The 23,769-nt window shown below is 36.9% G+C and overlaps 13 gene segments (V, D, J or C); all 13 read right to left on the bottom strand.

Moving 5' to 3' along the window:
- Nucleotides 1–507: 507 nt before the first annotated feature.
- LOC133999406 (Ig heavy chain V region 914-like) lies at nucleotides 508–959 on the bottom strand. The segment is given in 2 exon segments: nucleotides 508–824; nucleotides 914–959. Coding segments are annotated over 2 exon segments (363 nt in total).
- Nucleotides 960–1,634: 675 nt separating this feature from the next.
- On the bottom strand, nucleotides 1,635–2,066 carry LOC133999414 (immunoglobulin heavy variable 3-33-like). The segment is given in 2 exon segments: nucleotides 1,635–1,939; nucleotides 2,024–2,066. Coding segments are annotated over 2 exon segments (348 nt in total).
- A 1,551-nt stretch (nucleotides 2,067–3,617) lies between these two features.
- LOC133999415 (Ig heavy chain V region PJ14-like) lies at nucleotides 3,618–4,061 on the bottom strand. The segment is given in 2 exon segments: nucleotides 3,618–3,922; nucleotides 4,019–4,061. Coding segments are annotated over 2 exon segments (348 nt in total).
- An 888-nt stretch (nucleotides 4,062–4,949) lies between these two features.
- Nucleotides 4,950–5,395, bottom strand: LOC133999413 (Ig heavy chain V region 914-like). The segment is given in 2 exon segments: nucleotides 4,950–5,260; nucleotides 5,347–5,395. Coding segments are annotated over 2 exon segments (360 nt in total).
- Nucleotides 5,396–8,363: 2,968 nt separating this feature from the next.
- LOC133999416 (Ig heavy chain V region 914-like) lies at nucleotides 8,364–9,743 on the bottom strand. The segment is given in 3 exon segments: nucleotides 8,364–8,617; nucleotides 9,551–9,607; nucleotides 9,695–9,743. Coding segments are annotated over 3 exon segments (360 nt in total).
- Nucleotides 9,744–10,928: 1,185 nt separating this feature from the next.
- LOC133999983 (Ig heavy chain V region 914-like) lies at nucleotides 10,929–11,401 on the bottom strand. The segment is given in 2 exon segments: nucleotides 10,929–11,242; nucleotides 11,353–11,401. Coding segments are annotated over 2 exon segments (363 nt in total).
- Nucleotides 11,402–11,931: 530 nt separating this feature from the next.
- On the bottom strand, nucleotides 11,932–12,407 carry LOC133999418 (Ig heavy chain V region 5A-like). The segment is given in 2 exon segments: nucleotides 11,932–12,263; nucleotides 12,365–12,407. Coding segments are annotated over 2 exon segments (375 nt in total).
- Nucleotides 12,408–12,775: 368 nt separating this feature from the next.
- Nucleotides 12,776–13,224, bottom strand: LOC133999422 (Ig heavy chain V region 914-like). The segment is given in 2 exon segments: nucleotides 12,776–13,089; nucleotides 13,176–13,224. Coding segments are annotated over 2 exon segments (363 nt in total).
- Nucleotides 13,225–17,333: 4,109 nt separating this feature from the next.
- Nucleotides 17,334–17,777, bottom strand: LOC133999434 (Ig heavy chain V region PJ14-like). The segment is given in 2 exon segments: nucleotides 17,334–17,638; nucleotides 17,735–17,777. Coding segments are annotated over 2 exon segments (348 nt in total).
- Nucleotides 17,778–18,617: 840 nt separating this feature from the next.
- LOC133999427 (Ig heavy chain V region 6.96-like) lies at nucleotides 18,618–19,068 on the bottom strand. The segment is given in 2 exon segments: nucleotides 18,618–18,931; nucleotides 19,020–19,068. Coding segments are annotated over 2 exon segments (363 nt in total).
- A 589-nt stretch (nucleotides 19,069–19,657) lies between these two features.
- On the bottom strand, nucleotides 19,658–20,088 carry LOC133999984 (Ig heavy chain V region XIG14-like). The segment is given in 2 exon segments: nucleotides 19,658–19,965; nucleotides 20,046–20,088. Coding segments are annotated over 2 exon segments (351 nt in total).
- A 999-nt stretch (nucleotides 20,089–21,087) lies between these two features.
- On the bottom strand, nucleotides 21,088–21,539 carry LOC133999428 (Ig heavy chain V region 6.96-like). The segment is given in 2 exon segments: nucleotides 21,088–21,401; nucleotides 21,491–21,539. Coding segments are annotated over 2 exon segments (363 nt in total).
- Nucleotides 21,540–22,420: 881 nt separating this feature from the next.
- On the bottom strand, nucleotides 22,421–22,849 carry LOC133999437 (Ig heavy chain V region 5A-like). The segment is given in 2 exon segments: nucleotides 22,421–22,725; nucleotides 22,807–22,849. Coding segments are annotated over 2 exon segments (348 nt in total).
- Nucleotides 22,850–23,769: the final 920 nt, after the last annotated feature.

Here is a 23,769-nt window from a genome sequence, read left to right on the forward strand (position 1 = left end):
GGAGGGAGGGAGGAAGGAAGGAAAGGAGAGAGAGGAGGGAAAGAAGGAAGAAAGACAGAAGGAGGGAGGGAGGGAGAAAGGAAAAGAGGACGGAAGGAAGGAAGGAAGGAAGCTAAGGGGAGAAAAGAAAGAGAGAAGGAGGGAGGGAGGAAAGAAGGAAGAGAGGAAGGAAGGAAGGAAGGAAGGAAGGAAGGAAGGAAGGAAGGAAGGAAGGAAGGAAGGAAGGAAGGAAGGAAGGAAGGAAGGAAGGAAGGAAGGAAAGAAGGAAGGAGGGAGGGAGGAAGGAAGGACAAAAGGAAGGGAGGAAAGAGAGAGGAAGGAAAGAAAGAGAGAAGGAGGGAGGGAAGAAGGACAGACTGAAGGAAGGAAAGAAGGAACAGTCAAAACAGACGGGGTCAATTTGACCCGGGAGGACTACACAAAGGTTAAATATTCTGTATTATTAAAAGCTACCATACCAGAAGTTGAGCACTGTAGGATTTTGTACAGCTGCTCAACCAACTCCAGTCACTGTGAGTCTCGAGCACAATAATAAACAGCAGAATCTTCAGTCTTCAGACTGTTCATCTGCAGATACAGCTGCTGTCTGCTGTCGTCTCTGGAGATGGTGAACCGGCCTTGAACTGACTGAGAGTAGTATCTTCTGCTACCACTACCAATATCATGCCAGGCGATCCATTCCAGTCCTTTTCCAGGAGCCTGTCTGATCCAAGCCATGTAGGAGCTGCTGATTGTGAATCCAGAGGCTGTACAGGTCAGTTTGTGGGATTTTCCAGGCTTTTTACCTGCTGGTTCAGATTCTGTCAGAGTCTGACCATCAACACCTGTTAAGACAAACAACAAAATAATCAGTTACTTTAAGCTGGTGACTTTTAAAAGGCAGCTTCAACTCAAGATCAGTGAAAATCTTCACCTGTCCAGCAGATAGTTAGAAGCAGCAGTCCTGTCCTATAGTCCATCATGTTAAACTGTGTGTCCACTTTTCTCTGTCATCCTCTCTGCAGTCAGATAAGTAGAGCTGGAAGACATCAACGTTTTGCATTGACTCCTCCTCACAGGGAGGAAACAACTGGATTGAACTTTTTAAAATGTGAAACACTACTTTTAATATAAAGTTGATGAATTAGTTTTAATGAAAAAAATCTTGAACAAATGTTGTTTTATTTTGTTTTTCTCACAAAGTGCTCATAACATTCAGGATGTCAGCTGGAAAGAAAGCCCCAGTAGGAATATAAATGAAGAAAACTGATGAGAATATGTGAAAAATGTGTAACCCTTTATTACATGGATATCATTTATATAGTCAATAACAATAAAATGTGTTTGTTGCCTTTTGTAAAACAACTGTCAAAAAAAACTACAGTAACCAGTTTGTTTCTTTCTGCAGTTTACTGCAATTTTTCACTTGGAATTGAAATATAAATATTTTCAGTCAGAAAGAGAGAAACCTTTTATGGTAAATGTCTCCACCGAATTATTTAATATTATTATCATTGGGTTTTTTTTCTCTCTTTACTATAACAGTGAAGTGGTGTTGAAATGATTAGTGGTGTGAGGGCTCCTCCTCTGGTGGCTTCATGTTACAAGTGTTCAGACACTGAGGGGTTTTTGTTCAGGTCTGCTGATGGTTTGTGTTATTGTGGGTCTCTGGCACAGTAATACACAGCAGTGTCTTCAGGCTGCATATTCTGTCCATTTAGAGTCACTGTGTTGCTGGAAGAGTCTAAATCAATACTGAACTTGTTCTTTAGTGAATCTTTGTAGAATGATGTGGATCCAGCTCTCCATCCAATCCACTCCAGTCCTTTCCCAGCAGGCTGTCTGATCCAAGCTGTTGCGTAGGTGCTAACAGAATAAGAGACCTGACAGGTGATGGTCAGACGTTGACCTGGCTGCACAGTCACTGAGGCTGGCTGTGTCAACTGTTCACACTTCACACCTGTTAAAAGAAGAAAAATGTTGTGTGAAAAATCATCAAACTAAAAGAAGAATTGCTGACTATGACAAATCCAGAGAGACTCACAGGATCCAGCTGCCAACAGCAGCAGCAGAGCTACAGAGAACATGGTTGATGTTGAAGCTGATGTGCTGTGATCTCTGATGTGAAGTCTTTATAGCTGAGAAACAAGGAGGATCACTGAGTTTGCATAGAATCAAACACATGCAGCTTTGTTCCTTGTATAAGTGGAGTATGATGACTTTTATTATGGAAATCACCTCTTCTTTACATTCAATGTTTGTTGTTGTTGTTTTTTTGTTAGAGAAATGTTCACCATGAGTAATAAATTATATTTCTTACAAGCATTATCACATAAAAAGGACGGTATAATATTATAAAACCAAATATCAGCAGTGTTGCCAACTAATGCAAGATACTAAATAAAATGGGCTTTACACAATTTATTAACCAGCAGCTTGTGATTTAAGACACCTTCATGACAGAAAGGATGAGCTGACTAGATTTTGAGTGATTAAAATATTCAGTTCAAATGTAAGACTTCATCAGAGTCCTGCTGTCTTTGACAAAAACAATAGTTTTACATTTTTAATTGAGATAATCAGTTTTTTCTGACGAAATACATAATCTTCATGAATGTATTGTGATTATTTAATAAAACAATATTTCAAAAGAGACAACCAAATAGGTGAATATTCACTGTGGGATGTTTACTATTAGTTTTAACATAACTCATGAATCAGAAATGATGATGATGATGATGATGATGATGATGATGATGATGATGATGATGATGATGATGATGATGAGGATGATGATGATGATGATGATGATGAATTTCAATCACTAATAATGAACAGGAATAATAAACAGAGGAAGTAGTTTTTGTATGACTCTCTTATTATTGTCTCTCACTGTGTGTCTTCGTACACAGTAATACACAGCTGTGTCCTCAGGCTGCAGATTCTGTCCTTTAATAGTTACTGTTCTAGCAGAAGTGTCTCTGCTGGCGCTGAACTTGTTCTTCAGAGCATCATTTTGGTTAAAGCTACCTCCTCCCCACTGATGAATAATCCAGTCCATTGGTTTTCCTTCACGCTGTCTGATCCAACCTGTTGCATAGCTGTTATCAGTCAGAGAATAACCAGAGACCTGACAGGTGATGGTCAAAGACTGTCCAGGCTGCACAACCATTGAGTCTGGCTGGATGAGATCAATACTGTACACACCTGTGGAAACACAAATGATGTGCTTTTACATGTAAACTAACTAACTAACACATAATGAGTTTATCAGAATTATATGAAGAAGAAAATAGTATTTTACATATTCTCTATTCACTTCTTCCAAGGAAAAGTAGAAACAAATACATTATTAATCTCATGAAGAATAAAATATATTTCACTACTTTAATATCATATTCATTTTATTCATGTAGGGTGTGTTAGCAACATTTGAATTAATGACTGAATTCAGTATTCAGTCAAAGGTGATAAAATACAATTTATACATTTAGTCAATCACGACTCAGAAATTCAGTCACTGATGATAAATAAAATATTTATTATTACAGGAAGATATTAATGTTCTCCCTGGTGGTGGTAAACATAGGAAGTAGTTTTTGTATGACTCTCTTATTATTGTCTCTCACTGTGTGTCTTCATACACAGTAAAACACAGCTGTATCCTCAGTTTGCAGATTCTGTCCTTTAATAGTCACTGTTCTGGCAGAGGTGTCTTTGCTGTAGCTGAACTTGTTCTTCAGAACATCATTTTGGTAAAAGTCACCTCCTCCCCACTGATGAAAAATCCAGTCCATTGGTTTTCCTTCACGCTGTCTGATCCAACCTGTTGCATAGCTGTTATCAGTCAGAGAATAACCAGAGACCTGACAGGTGATGGTCAAAGACTGTCCAGGCTGCACAACCATTGAGTCTGGCTGGATGAGATCAATACTGTACACACCTGTGGAAACACAAATCAACATTATCTCCATCATTCATGTGAATATTCAGTGTTTCTAATGTGTTTATTAGTGTGAATCCACTGAAAGCTCCTCACAGGATCCAGCTGCCAGCAGCAGCATCAGAGCTACAGAGAACATGATTGATGTTGAAGCTGAACTGATGTGAGCTCTTCTGTCCTCTCACTGACACACACACTTCACTTCTTTATGAATCACATTTATTTGCATGTTGTTGAATAAATAATTACCTATTTGTTGGTACTTATATTTACACTTTGAATTGAAAGTTTCAGTCTTTCCTCTCATTTTTTATACTGAACTAAATATGACATATGTTTAATTTGGTGATAAAATTGTATTTAACATGATAGACAATACATAAATAAAACAAAATACATAAACAATGTATCATCTATTAATGTATTAATAGGTATCAACTTATTGTAGTCTGATATTCATTTTTTGTAGGATAAGATATTTTAGTATTTAGATATGTGTAAAAATGGATTAAAACTCATTATCATCCACAAAAACAAATTAAATTTAAATACATTGTTTTCAAAATACATTTTAAACAATTTTTAAAAATACTGTATTGATTTACTTTACCTGTAGAGTTAAATTCATCGTTTGCCAACAAAAAGTAAAGTGACAACAAAATCATGTAACAGTTTGAGTTTTCTGCTGCTGTGTGAAGGTTTGGAGTTTTATATGAAATATTTTAATTGTTTCAGTGTTATACTGACATTAAGATTAACTTCAGCCTGTAGAGGGTTACTAACATACAGATATTCATTTAAAAAATATGTTCAAAAAATTATTAGGTGAGATGAGAATTACAATCATGAAAAACTATTCACTCTCCAGAAGAATACAAATCAAATATAACAGGTTTCATAAAAACATGTTTGGGCATGAAGTAATTACATCATTTTATTGGAGTTTTTAATAAAACATTTATCACGTGAGTTAATTAGGGTCTGGTGTTTACTGTAGGATTTTGTACAGCTGCTCAACCAACTCCAGTCACTGTGAGTCTCGAGCACAATAATAAACAGCAGAATCTTCAGTCTTCAGACTGTTCATCTGCAGATACAGCTGCTGTCTGCTGTCGTCTCTGGAGATGGTGAACCGGCCTTGAACTGACTGAGAGTAGTACATGCTACCATCACTGTAGATAGAAGCAACCCACTCCAGTCCTTTTCCATGAGCCTGTCTGATCCAAGCCATCCAGTAGCCACTTAATGACAATCCAGAGGCTGTACAGGTTAGTTTTTGGGATTCTCCAGGCTTTTTAACTGCTGGTTCAGATTCTGTCAGAGTCTGACCATCAACACCTGTTAAGACAAAAAAGAACCAAACATGCATCAAGTTGGTGATACAAATGATAATATGTCCGATAAATATCAGTGAAAATGTTCACCTGCCCAGCAGATAGTTAGAAGCAGCAGTCCTGTCCTATAGTCCATCATGTTAAACTGTGTGTCCACTGTTCTCTGTCATCCTCTCTGCAGTCAGATAAGTAGAGCTGGAAGACATCAACGTTTTGCATTGACTCCTCCTCACAGAACAGATTTTAATTTAACTTTCATTGTTTCCTCACACAGTAGGCCAAACTGTGTGATTTAAATTCAAGGCTGAACAATCTGCACATTTAGAGTCACTCTGTTGCTGGAAGAGTTTAAGTCAATACTGAACTTGTTCTTTTGTGTATTTTTACAGCATGATGTGTGTCCATTTCTCAGTTCAATACAGTCCAATCATTTCTCTGCAGGCGGTCTGATCCAAGCAGTGTAATACATTTTAACGGAGCATTGGAATGGTCCATGGGGAAACTGAACTTGTTATTGTTGATCGCTCAAATGAACAATTACTGAATCACACAAAGTATAGCATACTTTTAAAGACAGTAATAAAATGTGATTATTAGTTCAAACTCTAAAAAATTATGTTTTTGTCTTTCTTCTCTTATTTTTATATGTTTTATTCAACATAGAAAGACAAACACATGTAGACATGAGGTTTCTCAATAAAAGAGAGACTCTGTCAGTTACTGACTGTGATATTGTTGAAAAAAATAAAACCTAACAGACAGGAAGTGTTTCTCTGTGTTTGTGTGTATGTTTGGTCACATTGTCAAACTGCTCTCACTACCATCATATTTCAGTTCCTCTGCTTCCCCCTGTAGGTGATTTAGATTTTTGTAAAGCCTCTCTGTTTAATTTAACCAGTGTGTGTCTCTGGTAGAGTTGGATGTCTCGAGACCGGTCTTGGTCTCGAGACCGGTCTCGAGACCACTTTTACGTGGTCTCTGTCTTGTCACAGTCTCGACCGTCTTTGGTCTTGGTCTTGTCTTGGTCTCGGATCCCTCGGTCTTGTCTTGGTCTCATTGTCTTGGTCTTGCAGTCTCAGGTCGACATAGTGGTCGGGAGATTTGCAACAAATAATGTCCATGATACAAAACATAACATGCGATAATGCAACATCAAATTATTTCGCCTTTCACGCCCTTCAAATGCAACCTTTCAAATGCAACCAATCAATGACATACATGTATTTTGTTGTGATTAAGAAACTGGCGCTCATCTAATCAAAAGACGCAAGTGTAGCCAGTGCGAAATGTTTGGTTTACGTTGTAGCTGTCAGTCTCAGTCAGACCTAGTAATAATAATGTCAGCGAATTCCGCCATCATTAAATTTGCATTCACGGAACATAAAGAAATTTGCAGTCCAGGGGCAAGAAAGAAGCATTCTGCATTGTTCTGTCTGTAGTTGAAATAATACCTTCTTAAATTGAATTTAAACTTGGATTGACCTCTTACCCCAGTATGCTGCTCTTATTCAATTGATGCAAGTTATGGTGTAACACTAGCTCACTAGCTGGTTTTTTTTTGGTTTTTTTGGTCTCGGTCTTGGTCTCGTCTCGGTCTCGTCTCGACTTTGTCTTGGTCTTGACTCAGTCTGTCTTGGCCTTGGTCTCGTCTTGGTCTCGGTCTTGATATCTTCTGGTCTTGGTAGTGTCTTGGTCTTGGTTTAGGCGGTCTTGACTACAAGTCTAGTCTCTGGCACAGTAATACACAGCAGAGTCCTCTGGCTGTAAGTTGGACAGTCTCAGATGAACCATGCTGTTGCTATCACCTCTGCTGATTTCTACACGTCCTCTGAAACTGCTAGCATAAGTGTTACTACTGGCAGTAGACCAGCCAACCCCCATCCATTCTAGTGCTTTTACTGCAGGTTGTCTGATCCAAAGCATAGTACAGCAGCTAAATGTGAAGCCAGATCCCCTGCAGGAGAGACTGACAGTCTCCCCAGGCTTCTTCACTACTGAACTGGAAGGAATGGACTCCATACTCTGACCTGTACAACCTGATGAATGAAAAGAGAGACAACCCAAAGAAGAAAGAGACAAACAGTCATCTGGGAAGTTTTCTGGTATCACTGACTGACTAACAGTTGATGTTATCTGATAAAAGATAAAAGAACAAGAAGCAGGAGAACTCACAGGGCAGAGAGAGAGCAACCAGCAGAAGAGTGAGTGTGTTCATCATCCTGAGGCTGGAGATGTGACCTTTGATGCTGCACACAAACAACAAGACCAGTCAACAGGACAGAAGTACACTGCACACACTGAAGATTTGCATCAGAGTATCATGGAGAGGGAGTGGTTCATTTACTGGTAATCTGGTATATTTTAAGTAGTGAATTCATTATTCTTTTTTTGTTGTTGTTTATTATATGAGTTTTTCTCATAAACCCAAACAATAATCACAAAGACTGTCTGTATGATACATTTTAAGATGAACTCATGTATCAATGAAATGAGAGAAATTGTGATGGAGTCATGGCTGCTGGGTATTTATGCAGGCCAGCTGATAGTTTGTATCACTGTAGTTTACATGTAAACAGAAATATACAGTCCTCAGGCTGCAGATTCAGTCCTGTTAATGTCAAATGTATAGTTGTGTATGTGTAGAAAATGACTGACATGCTGAAGACTGATTTCCTGTGAGATTATGTGCTTTTAAGCCACATTGTCAGCTGAATTTATTTAATTTTAATAAACTCATTTATTTATTTAATTGTGATTTCAGAGTTTTAAATAAATGAAACCAGCTGCTATTAATTTTACAAATCTTAATTTAAGCTCTTTTATAAAAATTGTAATAAAAATATTTTTAGTATAATTGGATTTATTAATATTATTTACATATCATGGCATTCTACTCTACTTTATACATATTTTCCATTTTAGAATATGTGTCTTTTAGGTCCAAAGAAATATCACATGGTTCTCAAACATAAGAGCAGGATCAGATTATGTATATACTGTTTTGAACAACTTAAACTGAATACATTAATCATGTGAGATAATTGGAGTTTTGAGCCCAGTGATGATGTTTACTGTAGGATTTTGTATAGCCGCTCAACAGACTCCAGTCACTGTGAGTCTCGAGCACAATAATAAACAGCAGAATCTTCAGTCTTCAGACTGTTCATCTGCAGATACAGCTGCTGTCTGCTGTTGTCTCTGGAGATGGTGAACAGGCCTTCAACTGACTGAGAGTAGTAGATGCTACCACTACTGTAGATTGATGCAACCCACTCCAGTCCTTTTCCAGGAGCCTGTCTGATCCAGGCCATGTAGTAGCTGCTGAATGTGAATCCAGAGGTTGTACAGGTCAGTTTGTGGGTGTAGCATCCCCGGCTAAATGATGGTCGGACTCTCAAACTGATGGTTCACAGTGTTTTATTCCTTGGACCGTATTCAATGTAAACACACCGTAAGAGCTATGAAAAGAAGAAAACAAAATACAGTTACCTTTACTCTTACTTGAAATTACCTTTAACTGCCTTTATCTTAAACAATTATGTAAGTTAAGTTAACTCTTTTTATCTAACACACGTATTGTAGACTCACGGGTTTTACTCCATGAATTTAATTATATATTTTAACTGCTACGATTGATGTTACAGTCATGAAGGAAAATTCACATTTTAACTGAAAGACAACCTCACATAGAGTGCAATATAAAACAATATTTGACATGAAATTAGCATTTTTAACCGTTCATTTTTAACCCAATAAACAGTTTTTAACCTTAGCAGACCTCATATAAAACAGACAAAATACGTCCTGTTGCATTACCAAAACAACCTACGAGTTAGCTTATAGCTTCATCTGAATTCAATACAGACCGACACGGCAACTTGACCTTGCTAATAGTAGCTACCGCTAACCACAATACGTTTTATGCATGAAAATATCAACGGCAACCAAACTCGAGCCGGACATAAATATGGCATGAAATGGTAACAAAAACAAACTTTGTGCCCCTTATTGGCCAGGTGCTAGGGCGTTCCATTTGAGTTAGGCACACTTTGCTTGCTTTTAGCATTGAAGACACACTCTTAGCCTTGCAGACACACTTTTCCTACTGCCGGTAAAGTCCGAAGCACCTGATGTGTACGAGGTCTCGGCGAGACGCTTTCAAAATAAAAGCAATGAATATCCGTCTGCTTAATATATATAAAATAAAAGCCTGGCTTTAAAGAATGTTACTAAGTAAACATAAAAACACATTTATAAAAATACTATGCTCATATTAAAGGTCATTTACAGTGGGATTCTCCAGGCTTTTTAACTGCTGGTTCAGATTCTGTTAGAGTCTGACCATCAACACCTGTTAAGACAAAAAAAAAAATTCAATTACTTTAAGATGTTAACTTTTTTAAGGCAGCTTCAACTCAGGATCAGTGAAAATCTTCACCTGTCCAGCAGATAGTTAGAAGCAGCAGTCCTGTCCTATAGTCCATCATGTTAAACTGTGTGTCCACTGTTCTATGTCATCCTCTCTGCAGTCAGATAAGTAGAGCTGGAAGACATCAAAGTTTTGCATTGACTCCTCCTCCCAGGGAGGAAACAACTGGATAAACATTTTCAATACTACTACAGTTTATGTAATTGATAGTAATCCATTTTTAATAGAAAAGCAGATTTTGAACAAATGTTGCTTTGCTTTGTTTTCTCACAAACTGTTCATAACATGCTGGTGTTTGAATAAAAGACGTTGAATGGTTCAGTTTGATCAAATGTTTGAAGACACAGACACACAGAGAAACTTGGACTCTCTCAGTAATGATTTCAATGACACTGTGTGATGATGGAGTAAGATTTTTAAATTACATTGATTTTTCTTTTTAATGAAATGAAACTTTTGAAGCTCATTTATACATGAGTGGTAGTCAGATAACTGTGTTTTGTGTAATTATGAATTAGTTGACCTGAGTTCATTCATAATGTGAGACTGTGCAGGGTGGATCAGTAAGGATGAGCTTTGATCTTACAAGCACACAAATACACAGCAGCTCCTTCAGGCTTCCTGCTCTTCATCTTGAGATTTACTTATTTTCTGTTGAGATGATGAATTGACACTGGCAAACTGCTGATGGTAAATATCATATAGTCAAACTTTATGATTGAAAATGAGCTTAATCAAACTCACACATGACTTTTGTGTCAAGTACATTTTAACATCATGTTCATGACAAGCAGGAGCATTAGACTTTAGTTCAGTGCAGGGTTTGAGTGTCACTCAGTTATGAGAAAAGCAGATCTGAATGTTTACTTACTGTAAAAGAAGAAAAAGGAAATTTGCACTGTACTCTAGTGATATTTGCAAGGCAACCACACATTTTTTCCCCCATTATGATTCCACATAATTTATAGCCACAATTTATCTTAATTTGCAGAAATGTTTATTCTTTTTATAATAATAAAATAATAAACATCTGTATTGTTTTTTGAAGTTGTTCGTGTTTGTTTTATTTCAGATGCATCATTTTTTATGTTTATGTGTAGTAAAAATATGATTGAAGAACACACAGCTTTAAATAATGCAGAGACAAATGTAATTTATTATTCAAACATTCTGTATTAGTAAAAGCTACCAACCCAGAATAAGAGTACTGGAGGATTTTGTACAGCTGCTCAACCAACTCCAGTCACTGTGAGTGTCGAGCACAATAATAAACAGCAGAATCTTCAGTCTTCAGACTGTTCATCTGCAGATACAGCTGCTGTCTGCTGTCGTCTCTGGAGATGGTGAACCGGCCTTGAACTGACTGAGAGTAGTAACTGCTTCCACCATCATTTCTGACCGTAGAAATCCACTCCAGTCCTTTTCCAGGAGCCTGTCTGATCCACGCCATCCAATAGCTGCTGAGTGTGAATCCAGAGGTTGTACAGGTCAGTTTGTGGGCTTCTTCAGGCTTTTTAACTGCTGGTTCAGATTCTGTCAGAGTCTGACCATCAACACCTGTTAAGACAAAAATTAAAACAATCACATGCACTAAGTTGGTAAGTTTTTGGAGACAACTTTAAAACAGAAATAAAACATGTAATATTAGAATCTGTGTGTGTTTTCACCTGTCAAGCAGATAGTTAGAAGCAGCAGTCCTGTCCTATAGTCCATCATGTTAAACTGTGTGTCCACTGTTCTCTGTCATCCTCTCTGCAGTCAGATAAGTATAGCTGGAAGACATCAAAGTTTTGCATTAACTCCTCCTCACAGGGAGTAGGGAAACTGATCAAACTTCTGAGAATTTGCAATACTACTTTTAGAGTTTATATAATTTGTAATAATATATTTTTAATAGAAATTTACCTCTTGAACAAGTGCTCATAACATTCAGGATGTAAAGGGGGAAGAAAACCCCAGTAGGAATATAAGTGAAGAAAACTGATGAGCATATCTGAAAAAAATGTCCAATGTGAAATATAAAATGTGTTACCTTGTGTAAAACTAAAGTCAGTGAAAACTACTAATTTTTCGTTAATGTTTCTACTGTATTATTTAATATTATTATAATTGTTTTTTCTCTTTTTACTGTAACAGTTAACTGGTGCTGAAATGATAAGTGGTGTGAGGGCTCCTCCTCTGGTGGCTTCATGTTACAAGTGTTCAGACACTGAGGGGTTTTTGTTCGGGTCTGCTGATGGTTTGTGTTATTGTGGGTCTCTGGCACAGTAATACACAGCAGTGTCTTCAGGCTGCATATTCTGTCCATTTAGAGTCACTGTTTTGCTGGAAGAGTCTAAGTTGACACTGAACTTGTTCTTCACTGAATCTTTGACATTTGTGTGAATTAGTGAATCTTTATAGTATGAACCTCCAGTATATTTCCATCCAATCCACTCCAGTCCTTTCCCTGTAGGCTGTCTGATCCAAGCTTTAGCATAGCTGCTAACAGAATAAGAGACCTGACAGGTGATGGTCAGACGTTGACCAGGCTGCACAGTCACTGAGGCTGGCTGTGTCAACTGTTCACACTTCACACCTGTGGAGGAAAACATGTTGAGTATTGAGTCAGTGTAACAACAGTGAACAGTCAGTGTGCTGTGATCATACTGTCAGTGTCTCTGCCTCAGTGAGACTCACAGGATCCAGCAGCCAGCAGCAGCAGCAGAGCTACAGAGAACATGATTGGTATTGAAGGTGAACTGATGGGAGTTTCTCTTCTTCTGCTGCAACTGACAGCATGATATCAAGTGTTAATAGCACACTTTAAGGATGTTCACTTTGCATAAAGAAGGACACTGAAAGGCTATAAAAGAGGAGGGACTATTGACTATATGAGGAGTATTTTCATATTGTATTACATGCATTTAAATATATATTATCATTCAAAAGAGAATACATATCTGGGACATTAAGGACATTTTCTTCAAAACTATTTTACCCTGAGTTTGCTGGAGATGTTGAAGTAAAGTTTATTGTGTTAAAATCAGAGGGAACAATATGATTTGGTTTGACATGCTGATTTTTTGTACAGCGATGCTCCTTCCTGTGTTACTGTGGCTCTCCAGCACAATAATAAACAGCAGAATCTTCAGCCTTCAGACTGTTCATCTGCAGATACAGCTGCTGTCTGCTGTTTTCTCTGGAGATGGTGAACCGGCCTTCAACTGACTGAGAGTAGTATGTGCTACCACCACCTGTATTGATAAAAGCAATCCACTGCAGTCCTTTTCCAGGAGCCTGTCTGACCCAGGCCATCCAGTGGTTGCTGAATGTGAATCCAGAGGCTGTACTGGTCAGTTTGTGAGATTCTCCAGGCTTTTTAACCGCTGGTTCAGATTGTGTCAGAGTCTGACCATCAACACCTGTTAAGACAAAAAAAAGCCAAACATGCATCAAGTTGGTGATATAAATGAAAATATGTCACATAAATATCAGTGAAAATCTTCACCTGTCCAGCAGATAGTTAGAAGCAGCAGTCCTGTCCTATAGTCCATCATGTTAAACTGTGTGTCCATTGTTCTCTGTCATCCTCTCTTCAGTCAGATAAGTAGAGCTGGAAGACATCAAAGTGTTGCATTGACTCCTCCTCACAAGGAGGATAAAACTGGAGTGGATTTGGCCATCAGAACAATGTATAGTTAGAGTTGAATGTCTGGCCAAATTAATTAATGATTTAATGCAATGTGAATTTATGTTGATTTTGAATTATTTTTCAGAAGTAACACAATCATAACTGAACAGTAGATATGATGTGCTGCTGCAGGTCAACAAGGTGATTTTCATACTGTACATGAACTGAAACCAAAAGCTGGTTGAACATATAAACATTAATACATGTCATGTGGATTGTATGTCAAAATTAAGAAGTTGAATTTCTTGACCAGTGCTCCCATCGACTGGGGTTACTGGGTGCATCACTGATAAAGTGCTCGTAACATTAGGGATGTCAGGGGTATTATATTTGTTAAAATATGTAGAATTTAATTTTCATCCACCAGGGGGCAGTAATGGGATGCATGCAGGTGTGTTCAGGGTCAGTCACTCATCACACATGTGAAGTTTCGTGGAAATCGGACAATGTTGATGCAAAAAATGGCACTTCCTGTTTCCACTAGGGGGCGACATGAGCGACACCCCTATCAGATGGAAGAGGTCTCCACCCTGGACCTGTGTATCAATTTTCATGATGATACGTGTTCAATAAAGCCATCAAAAAGCCAAACGTATTTTCATGGCGAGGAATTGATGGTAGCCACGCCCCCACAGGGACGCCATTACTCGTAGCTTCACAGTGTTCTTAATGTAGCTTCACCAACTGGTTCTGCATGTTTTAGAAGTGGAATGAAGTTGATGGGGTCAACTATGTATTTTTCATGAATTTAAGTTCACTTCCTGTTACCACCGGGGGGCGCTATGAGTTAAGTGGGAAGTTAATATATCGGGACGTTCAGGGCGGAGCCATCATCATGTCCAGCAAGTTTGAAGCTGATTGGATGAAGTATGTGGGCGTGAGAGCCACTCGTATGTACATGGCGAGCACGCCAAAGTTAGTTGAGCCCTGGCAGACAAGCCCTTTGACCTACGGATGCGCAGAGCACAACTTAAGCTCAGCTAGGTCTGGAGATGTTGTGTACCTAATTTGAACTTGATCGGGCGAACGCTGTGGGAGGAGTTAATTTTAGGCGGGAAAAATCAAAACCAAAATGGCCGACTTCCTGTTGGGTTGAGGTCATGAGGTCAAGAGGCTTTTTTGCATATGTGGGTATAATACATATGTGTACCGAATTTTGTGAGCATAGGACAAAGTTAGCAAAATTCCCTATGGGCATTTTTGGACTTTGTAGCGGGCGCTATTCCGCCATTCCGCGTCGACCATGTGCGACCACCCAAAAATATCGAATTTCGGATGAGGCCGGACGTCCGTGCAAAAGTATAAGCATTTTCGCATTTGGGAAAGGGCGAAATTGGGGCACGAAATGTCACGAAACAATAATAATAATAATAATAATAATAATAATAATAATAAACATTACAATTTCAATAGGGCTTTCTCCAGGCGACTTGCAGTCGCCGCTCGGGCCCTAATAACAGGTTTCATAAAAACATATTTGGCATGAAGGAATTACATAATCTTATTGAAGTTTTTAATGAAACATTTATCATGTGAGTTAATGGGGGTCTGATGCATGACACAAAGGATGAACTGAGTAGATTTTGGGTGCTTGAAATAATCAGCTCAAACATTATCTCAAGATTTTCTTTCAGATAATCATCTTTTTTGGATTAAATGCAAAATCAGCATAAATGTGTTATGGTTATTTATTAAAACAGTTGTGACTGCAGGAAGAACAGCTGAAGGCCTGGAAATAGTCAGAAAAAAAGTTGAATTCAGTGTTTGGGTTGGTCATTTGATTATATGCTAATAAACAAAAACAATCTACTGTATCAATTTCAGTTATCACTATATTTGTGATATCATTTTGACTTTAAATCACAAGTTAGAAAAAATAAAAGGAATTTCAATAGTAACATTAAAAATTGTTTTATCCATTAAAGCATATTTTAAAACAGTAAAATGTCTCAATTTCAGGATAATGTTTAGATTTGCTGATCAGTTTATTCTCATATTTTTGTTTCACAACATGCCAAAATGTTAACTTCTGCCTTAAATGCAGGATCTTCATCCTAATGTGAAGATATGCAGTTCCAAGTCCACCACCAACACAGAATATTTCATTATTAGCATTAAATTAAGAGGGAAATAGCATTTTTTTCATCTTCTCTAAACATTTCTTCCAATGAAACACAAATACATTATTTTCCTTATTAAAAACAATTACATTTCACCATTTAATTTGATTGTATTCAGCATTCAGTAAAAGGCGATGAAATACAACTTAAATGCTGGAGTCATCTCTGGAGACTGTCTGAACCAGTTCATAGGATAGCTACTGAATGTGAATCCAGAGGTTGTACAGAGCAGTTTGTGTGATTCTCCAGGTTCAGATTATGTCAGAGTCTGGTCATCAACACCTGTTAAGACACCTTCAACTCAAGATCTGTTAATATTTTCAACTGTCCAGCAGATAGTTAGAAGCAGCAGTCCTGTCCTATAGTCCATCATGTTAAACTGTGTGTCCACTGTTCTTTGTCATCCTCTCTGCAGTCAGATAATTAGAGCTGGAAGACATCAAAGTTTTGCATTGACTCCTCCTCACAGGGAGAAAACAACTGGGCTGGATTTGGATGTCAGTCATTTGGTGGGAATGGGAAATTAATGTTCAGGCTTCAATCCTGAAAGTCTGTCGATTTTTAAGTTTGTCTGACAGGAGTATACCATCCTGCATTTCACTGCACATGTTGTCTGAGCTTGTGACAAATAAAATCTTTGAATATTGAATCTTTTAAATGTTAAATGTTCTGATCTGTAAATTTGACTGAAACACATTCATAAAATGTATACATTTCATTATTACTTGATTTGAGGATCAAAATGTTTTACTTCTTGTATAATTATATTAAATATTGATAGAATATATGAAAAAAGTAAAAAGTACAAATATCATTTTTACACTATTGATGTTTTTTTAATGAATGTGGATGCTGTTTATTTTATCTTACCTTTGTGTGCAAAAGAAAATGAACATCATTTCTAATCATCATAAAACCCTGATAAAAATGTTTAAACTTATCTTCTTTGTATTCTAAAAAAACTTCCCAAGTCTCTTCTGTACTGATAGAGGCTTTAAGTCAAACACATTTAAACACCAAACAACTTCTCTGTCACAGAGTTACTGTCCTCATACACTCCACTGAATACTTTATTCATTTGTACTTGACATTACAGCATTTGGGTATTTGTGCAGGTCTGTTGGTGGTTTACATCACTGTGCGGTAGCGGATACAGTAATACACAGTTGTGGTAGTGAACTAGTAGAAGTGTGTGTGTGATAAAGGAACTTTTTCTTCAGAGCATCATTTTGGTAAAAGCCACCTCCTCCCCACTGATGGAAAATCCAGTCGATTGGTTTTCCTTCACGCTGTCTGATCCAACCTGTTGCATAGCTGTTATCAGTCAGAGAATAACCAGAGACCTGACAGGTGATGGTCAAAGACTGTCCAGGCTGCACAACCATTGAGTCTGGCTGGATGAGATCAATACTGTACACACCTGTGGAAACACAAATGATGTGCTTTTACATGTAAACTAACTAACTAACTAACACATAATGAGTTTATCAGAATTATATGAAGAAGAAAATAGTATTTTACATATTCTCTATTCACTTCTTCCAAGGAAAAGTAGAAACAAATACATTATTAATCTCATGAAGAATAAAATATATTTCACTACTTTAATATCATATTCATTTTATTCATGTAGGGTGTGTTAGCAACATTTGAATTAATGACTGAATTCAGTATTCAGTCAAAGGTGATAAAATACAATTTATACATTTAGTCAATCACGACTCAGAAATTCAGTCACTGATGATAAATAAAATATTTATTATTACAGGAAGATATTAATGTTCTCCCTGGTGGTGGTAAACATAGGAAGTAGTTTTTGTATGACTCTCTTATTATTGTCTCTCACTGTGTGTCTTCATACACAGTAAAACACAGCTGTATCCTCAGTTTGCAGATTCTGTCCTTTAATAGTCACTGTTCTGGCAGAGGTGTCTTTGCTGTAGCTGAACTTGTTCTTCAGAACATCATTTTGGTAAAAGTCACCTCCTCCCCACTGATGAAAAATCCAGTCCATTGGTTTTCCTTCACGCTGTCTGATCCAACCTGTTGCATAGCTGTTATCAGTCAGAGAATAACCAGAGACCTGACAGTTGATGGTCAAAGACTGTCCAGGCTGCACAACCATTGAGTCTGGCTGGATGAGATCAATACTGTACACACCTGTGGAAACACAAATCAACATTATCTCCATCATTCATGTGAATATTCAGTGTTTCTAATGTGTTTATTAGTGTGAATCCACTGAAAGCTCCTCACAGGATCCAGCTGCCAGCAGCAGCATCAGAGCTACAGAGAACATGGTTGATGTTGAAGCTGAACTGATGTGAGCTCTTCTGTCCTCTCACTGACACACACACTTCACTTCCTTATGACTCACATTTATTTGCATGTTGTTGAATAAACAATGATCTATTTTGTAGTACTTCTATTTATCACTTTGAGGTGAAGAGTTCAGTCTTTCCTGTCAATCTTCTCTCATTTTATCTGAACATTTATTTAGGTATAATATTTTGTTAATTCAATGCATTCATAATGGTGCTATGATTTTAATAATTCATCATCTATTCATGCATTAATGTAGATGAAGTGAATTTAGAAACAAAACACATTATCATCTACACTGAAAGTTTCAAAATCTTCTTTTTCTTTGGCTATAAATCCAGTTTAAAATACTCTGACATGGTGAACATTATGTTTATGTCTACTTTCAATTTAAAATAATACTGTATTATTTAATTTATTTGTAGAGTTAAATTCATCATTTGCCATCAAAAAGTGACAACAAAATCATGTAACAGTTTGAGTTCTATGTTACATAAACATTTTTGAGCGGTTTTGGTGTTACAGATGTTTGAAGTCACAGATATGAAGATAAACTTAAGACTCTAAAGAGCTGCTCATTTTTAAAAATGAAAAAATGCTGTTTTAGGTGAGATGAGAATTAAACCATTAAGGGTTATTGTTGAAAATGATCCTCTTTAAAAACAGAATTAAAATATTATTGGTTACATAAAAAGAATTTGGGGCATGAAGGAATTAGATTATTTTCTTGAAATTATTATTTAAACCTGTATCATGTGAGTTAATGGGGGTCTGATGTTTACTGTAGGATTTTGTACAGCTGCTCAACCAACTCCAGTCACTGTGAGTCTCGAGCACAATAATAAACAGCAGAATCTTCAGTCTTCAGACTGTTCATCTGCAGATACAGCTGCTGTCTGCTGTTGTCTCTGGAGATGGTGAACCGGCCTTGAACTGACTGAGAGTAGTATTTGCTACTACTGTCAGTGTAGATATAAGCAATCCACTCCAGTCCTTTTCCAGGAGCCTGTCTGATCCAGGCCATGTAGGAGCTGCTGAATGTGAATCCAGAGGCTGTACAGGTCAGTTTGTGGGATTCTCCAGGCTTTTTAACTGCTGGTGCAGATTCTGTCAGAGTCTGACCATCAACACCTGTTAAGACAAACAACACAAAAATCAGTTACTTAAGCTATTGGCTTTTAAAAGGCAGATTCAACTCAAGATCTGTGAAAATCTTCACCTGTCCAGCAGATAGTTAGAAGCAGCAGTCCTGTCCTATAGTCCATCATGTTAAACTGTGTGTCCACTGTTCTCGGTCATCCTCTCTGCAGTCAGATAAGTAGAGCTGGAAGACATCAAAGTTTTGCATTGACTCCTCCTCACAGAGGAGATAAAGGGATGAAACAATTGTATTGGACTTTGCAATACTATTTTTAATATAAAGTTCATATATTTATTATAATTTACTTTCAAAGGAAAAATACTTATTGAACAAATATTGCTTTAATTGCATTAATATCAATATGCTTTAGTCAATAATAATAAAATGTCCAATGTGAAATACAAACTTTGTTACGTTGTGTAAAACTAAAGTCAGTGAAAACTACAGTAACATGTCTGTTTCTCTCAGGAATGTTCTGCAATTTATTCACCCGGACATGAAATATAAATATTGTGAATCAGAAAGAGAGAAAATTTGTGTTAAATATCTCTACTGAATTATTTAATTAATTTTATTATAATTGTTTTTCTCTTTTTACTATAACAGTGACCTGGTGTTGAAATGATTAGTGGTGTGAGGGCTCCTCCTCTGGTGGCTTCATGTTACAAGTGTTCAGACACTGAGGGGTTTTTGTTCAGGTCTAATGATGGTTTGTGTTATTGTGGGTCTCTGGCACAGTAATACACAGCAGTGTCTTCAGGCTGCATATTCTGTCCATTTAGAGTCACTGTGTTGCTGGAAGAGTCTAAATCAATACTGAACTTGTTCTTTAGTGAATCTTTGTAGTATGAAGTGTATCCAACAGCTTCCATTCCAATCCACTCCAGTCCTTTCCCTGCAGGCTGTCTGATCCAGTGTGTGTAATAGCCGCTAAGAGAATAAGAGACCTGACAGGTGATGGACAGACGTTGACCTGGCTGCACAGTCACTGAGGCTGGCTGTGTCAACTGTTCACACTTCACACCTGTTAAAAGAAGAAAATATTTAGTGCCAAAATATAAAAAAGAAACATCTTCTGACATTGACAAATCCAGAGAGACTCACAGGATCCAGCTGCCAACAGCAGCATCAGAGCTACAGAGAACATGGTTGATGTTGAAGCTGAACTGATGTGAGCTCTTCTGTCTTCTCACTGACACACACACTTCGCTTCCTTATGAATCACATTTATTTGCATGTTGTTGAATAAACAATGATCTATTTTGAAGTACTTCTATATATCACTTTGAGGTGAAGAGTTCAGTCTTTCCTCTCAATTTTCTCTCATTTTTCTTGAGTATGTACTTCAGTATAATATGTTGTTCATTTAGTGAACTTATAATGGTGCTATCATTTTATTTAAAATTACATTTTTGATAATTTACCATCTATTCATGTATTAATATAGATTAACTGTTTTTAGTCTAATATTGTGTTATTCAAAGTTAAGATTTTTTTGATTAGTTAGATCAATACTGAAAGGTTCTTTTCAAAATAAGTCTTTGGTGACTCTGTTGTAAATTTAAAACAATCTGTCATGATGAAGATGAATTTATATCTATTTATATATATTTTTTTAAATTGTATTCATTAACTTTACCAGTAGAGTTAAATTGAGTTTGAGTTTTGTTCAGTTGTGTGAAGGTTTATTTTCAAAATCTATCTTTGGTGACTCCATGTAAATTTAAAATAATCTGACATGATGAAATAATAATAATTTTTTTAATGCTATGTTAATTTACTTTACCTTTAGAGTTAAATTCATCATTTGCCAACACAAAGTGAAGTGACAACAAAATCATGTAACAGTTTGAGTTTCCTGTAGCTGTGTGAAGGTTTGGAGTTTTAGATAAAATATTTTAATGGTTTCAGTGTTGTTGATGTTTGAAGCCACAGACATGAAGATAAACCTCTAGAGAGCTGTTAATATACTGAAATACATGTAAAAGTTAAAAATAAAAAGTAGGGTTATTGTTGAAAATGATCCTCTCTCCAGATATGTAAAAACGAAATTGCATTGACATTTTTAATAAAACATTTATCATGTGAGTTAATGGGAGTCTGATGTTTACTGTAGGATTTTGTACAGCTGCTCAACCAACTGCAGTCACTGTGAGTCTCGAGCACAATAATAAACAGCAGAATCTTCAGTCTTCAGACTGTTCATCTGCAGATACAGCTGCTGTCTGCTGTCGTCTCTGGAGATGGTGAACCGGCCTTGAACTGACTGAGAGTAGTATTTGCTACCACCACCATTACTGATAGCTGCCACCCACTCCAGTCCTTTTCCAGGAGCCTGTCTGACCCAGTGCATCCAGTAGCTGCTGAATGTGAATCCAGAGCTTGTACAGGTCAGTTTGTGGGATTCTCCAGGTTTTTTAACTGCTGGGTTAGATTCTGTCAGAGTCTGACCATCAACACCTGGTAAGACAAACAACAAAATATTCAATTACTTTAAGATGTTAACTTTTTTAAGGCAGCTTTAACTAAGGATCATTGAAAATCTTCACCTGTCCAGCAGATAGTTAGAAGCAGCAGTCCTGTCCTATAGTCCATCATGTTAAACTGTGTGTTCACTGTTCTCTGTCATCCTCTCTGTAGTCAGATAAGTAGAGCTGGAAGACATCAAAGTTTTGCATTGACTCCTCCTCACAGAACAGATTAGGATTTAACTCTCATTGTAGTGTTGAGACTTCAGGCTGCACAATCTTCTTTAGTCAGTCTTTGTAGTATGATATGTGTCCAACTTTCATTCCAATACAGTCCAGTCCTTTACCTGCAGGCTGTCTGTTCCAAGTTGTGCAATAGCTGGTAACAGAACATGAGAGCATGTAGAGGTCTGAGAATGGATCCATGGGGGAACTCAATCAATTACTGATTCACACAACTTATTTCATACTTTCACAGACTGTGAGAAAATGTGATTAGTATTCATTCATATTGCAATATTTATATGGTTATATATTATATTATTCAATTTGTCACTTGAATTCCATTACTCCTCACTCTTATGTGTTGGCATTATCAGTCAGATGGGGGATAATTTGGGGAAATCCATGTGGTGATGTTACCTCCGCATGTCTTTGTGATAAATATAAATATATGACACATTGTTACAGAATTTTTCACCATGGGAATATAGTAGTACTATATGTACTATAGTAGTATAGTACATATAATAATAATAATAAGTTAAACATTTAAGTATGTATAGCACAATGAAATCAATTCTTGTTTAAAGTAAATGAACAATATGTTTCATTATTTCATATTAATGTTTACAAATGATATTAAGGTTTCTTTCTGATTATTCTTTATTTGTTTTAACAGTGAACTGATGTTGAAATGATTAGTGGTGTGAAGGCTCCTCCTCTGGTGGCTTCATGTTACAAGTGTTCATACACTGAGGGGTTTTTGTTCAGGTCTGCTGATGGTTTGTGTTATTGTGGGTCTCTGGCACAGTAATACACAGCAGTGTCTTCAGGCTGCATATTCTGTCCATTTAGAGTCACTCTGTTGCTGGAAGAGTCTAAGTCAATACTGAATTTGTTCTTTAGTGAATCTTTGTAGTATGAAGCTCCAGTATATTTACTTCCAATCCACTCCAGTCCTTTCCCTGCAGGCTGTCTGATCCAAGCTGTCCAATAGCTGCTAACAGAATAAGAGACCTGACAGGTGATGGTCAGACGTTGACCTGGCTGCACAGTCACTGAGGCTGGCTGTGTCAACTGTTCACACTTCACACCTGTTAAAAGAAGAAAATAATTTGAGACAAAATATAAAAAACAAAAGAAATTCTTACTTTGACAAATCCTTAGAGACTCACAGGATCCAGCTGCTAACAGCAGCAGCAGAGCTACAGAGAACATGGTTGATGTTGAAGCTGAAGAGATGTGACCTTCTGATCCTCTTTCACGTCCACTCACAGTCTCATGAGAGTCTTTATAATTGTGTGATGAGGATGATCACTGAGTTTGCATAGAAACAAATACAGAGCATAAGAATGGGTTTCAAACTGGAGCTAAATAAAGGAAGCTGTAACAACAACAACAATACTAATAATACTAACACTGCTACTATTAGTACTACTACTACTACTACTACTACTACTACTACTACTAATAATAATAATAATAATAATAATAATAATAATAATAATAATAACAGTAATAACAATAATAATAATAACAACAACAACAACAATAATATCCAATTATACACTGTCTTGACATAGGTTCTTTAATTTTCTTTTTTCAATCATGGTTTCACAGCAGCTTGTCAAAGATTTGATTTCAGATTAAATATTTATAACAAACCTCCTCATTGTACAGTTTATTAATGCTGGTCATTGTATTGCTTATCCAATCAACATTAAATCCATGTATTTAATGAATAGTGTCTAGAGCATTAAAGAATGCATTTTTGTTTGAGGAATAAATTGTTCATCTAAACTCATCTAAATTTAAATGTATTTTTTAGATGAATTTGATATTGAAACATTCTTTGTAGTTGTTTGTTTTTTCCATTAAAATCAACATTGTAATAAATGTGATACAGACAAAACTGTGAGTGTTTCTAGTCATGGTGGTGAATAGAAGAAGTAGTTTTTGTGTGACTTTCCTATTATTGTCTCTCACTGTGTCTCTTCTAGCACAGTAATACACTGCTGTGTCCTCAGTCTTCAGAATGTTCATCTGTAGATAGACCTTACTGCTGGAGTCATCTCTGGAAATGGTGAATCTACCCTGGACTGACTGGGAGTAAAAGATAGGAGTACTAGATGTGTCCA

The sequence above is a fragment of the Scomber scombrus genome, chromosome 18 (assembly GCF_963691925.1).
Source record: "Scomber scombrus chromosome 18, fScoSco1.1, whole genome shotgun sequence".
Taxonomy (NCBI): domain Eukaryota; kingdom Metazoa; phylum Chordata; class Actinopteri; order Scombriformes; family Scombridae; genus Scomber; species Scomber scombrus.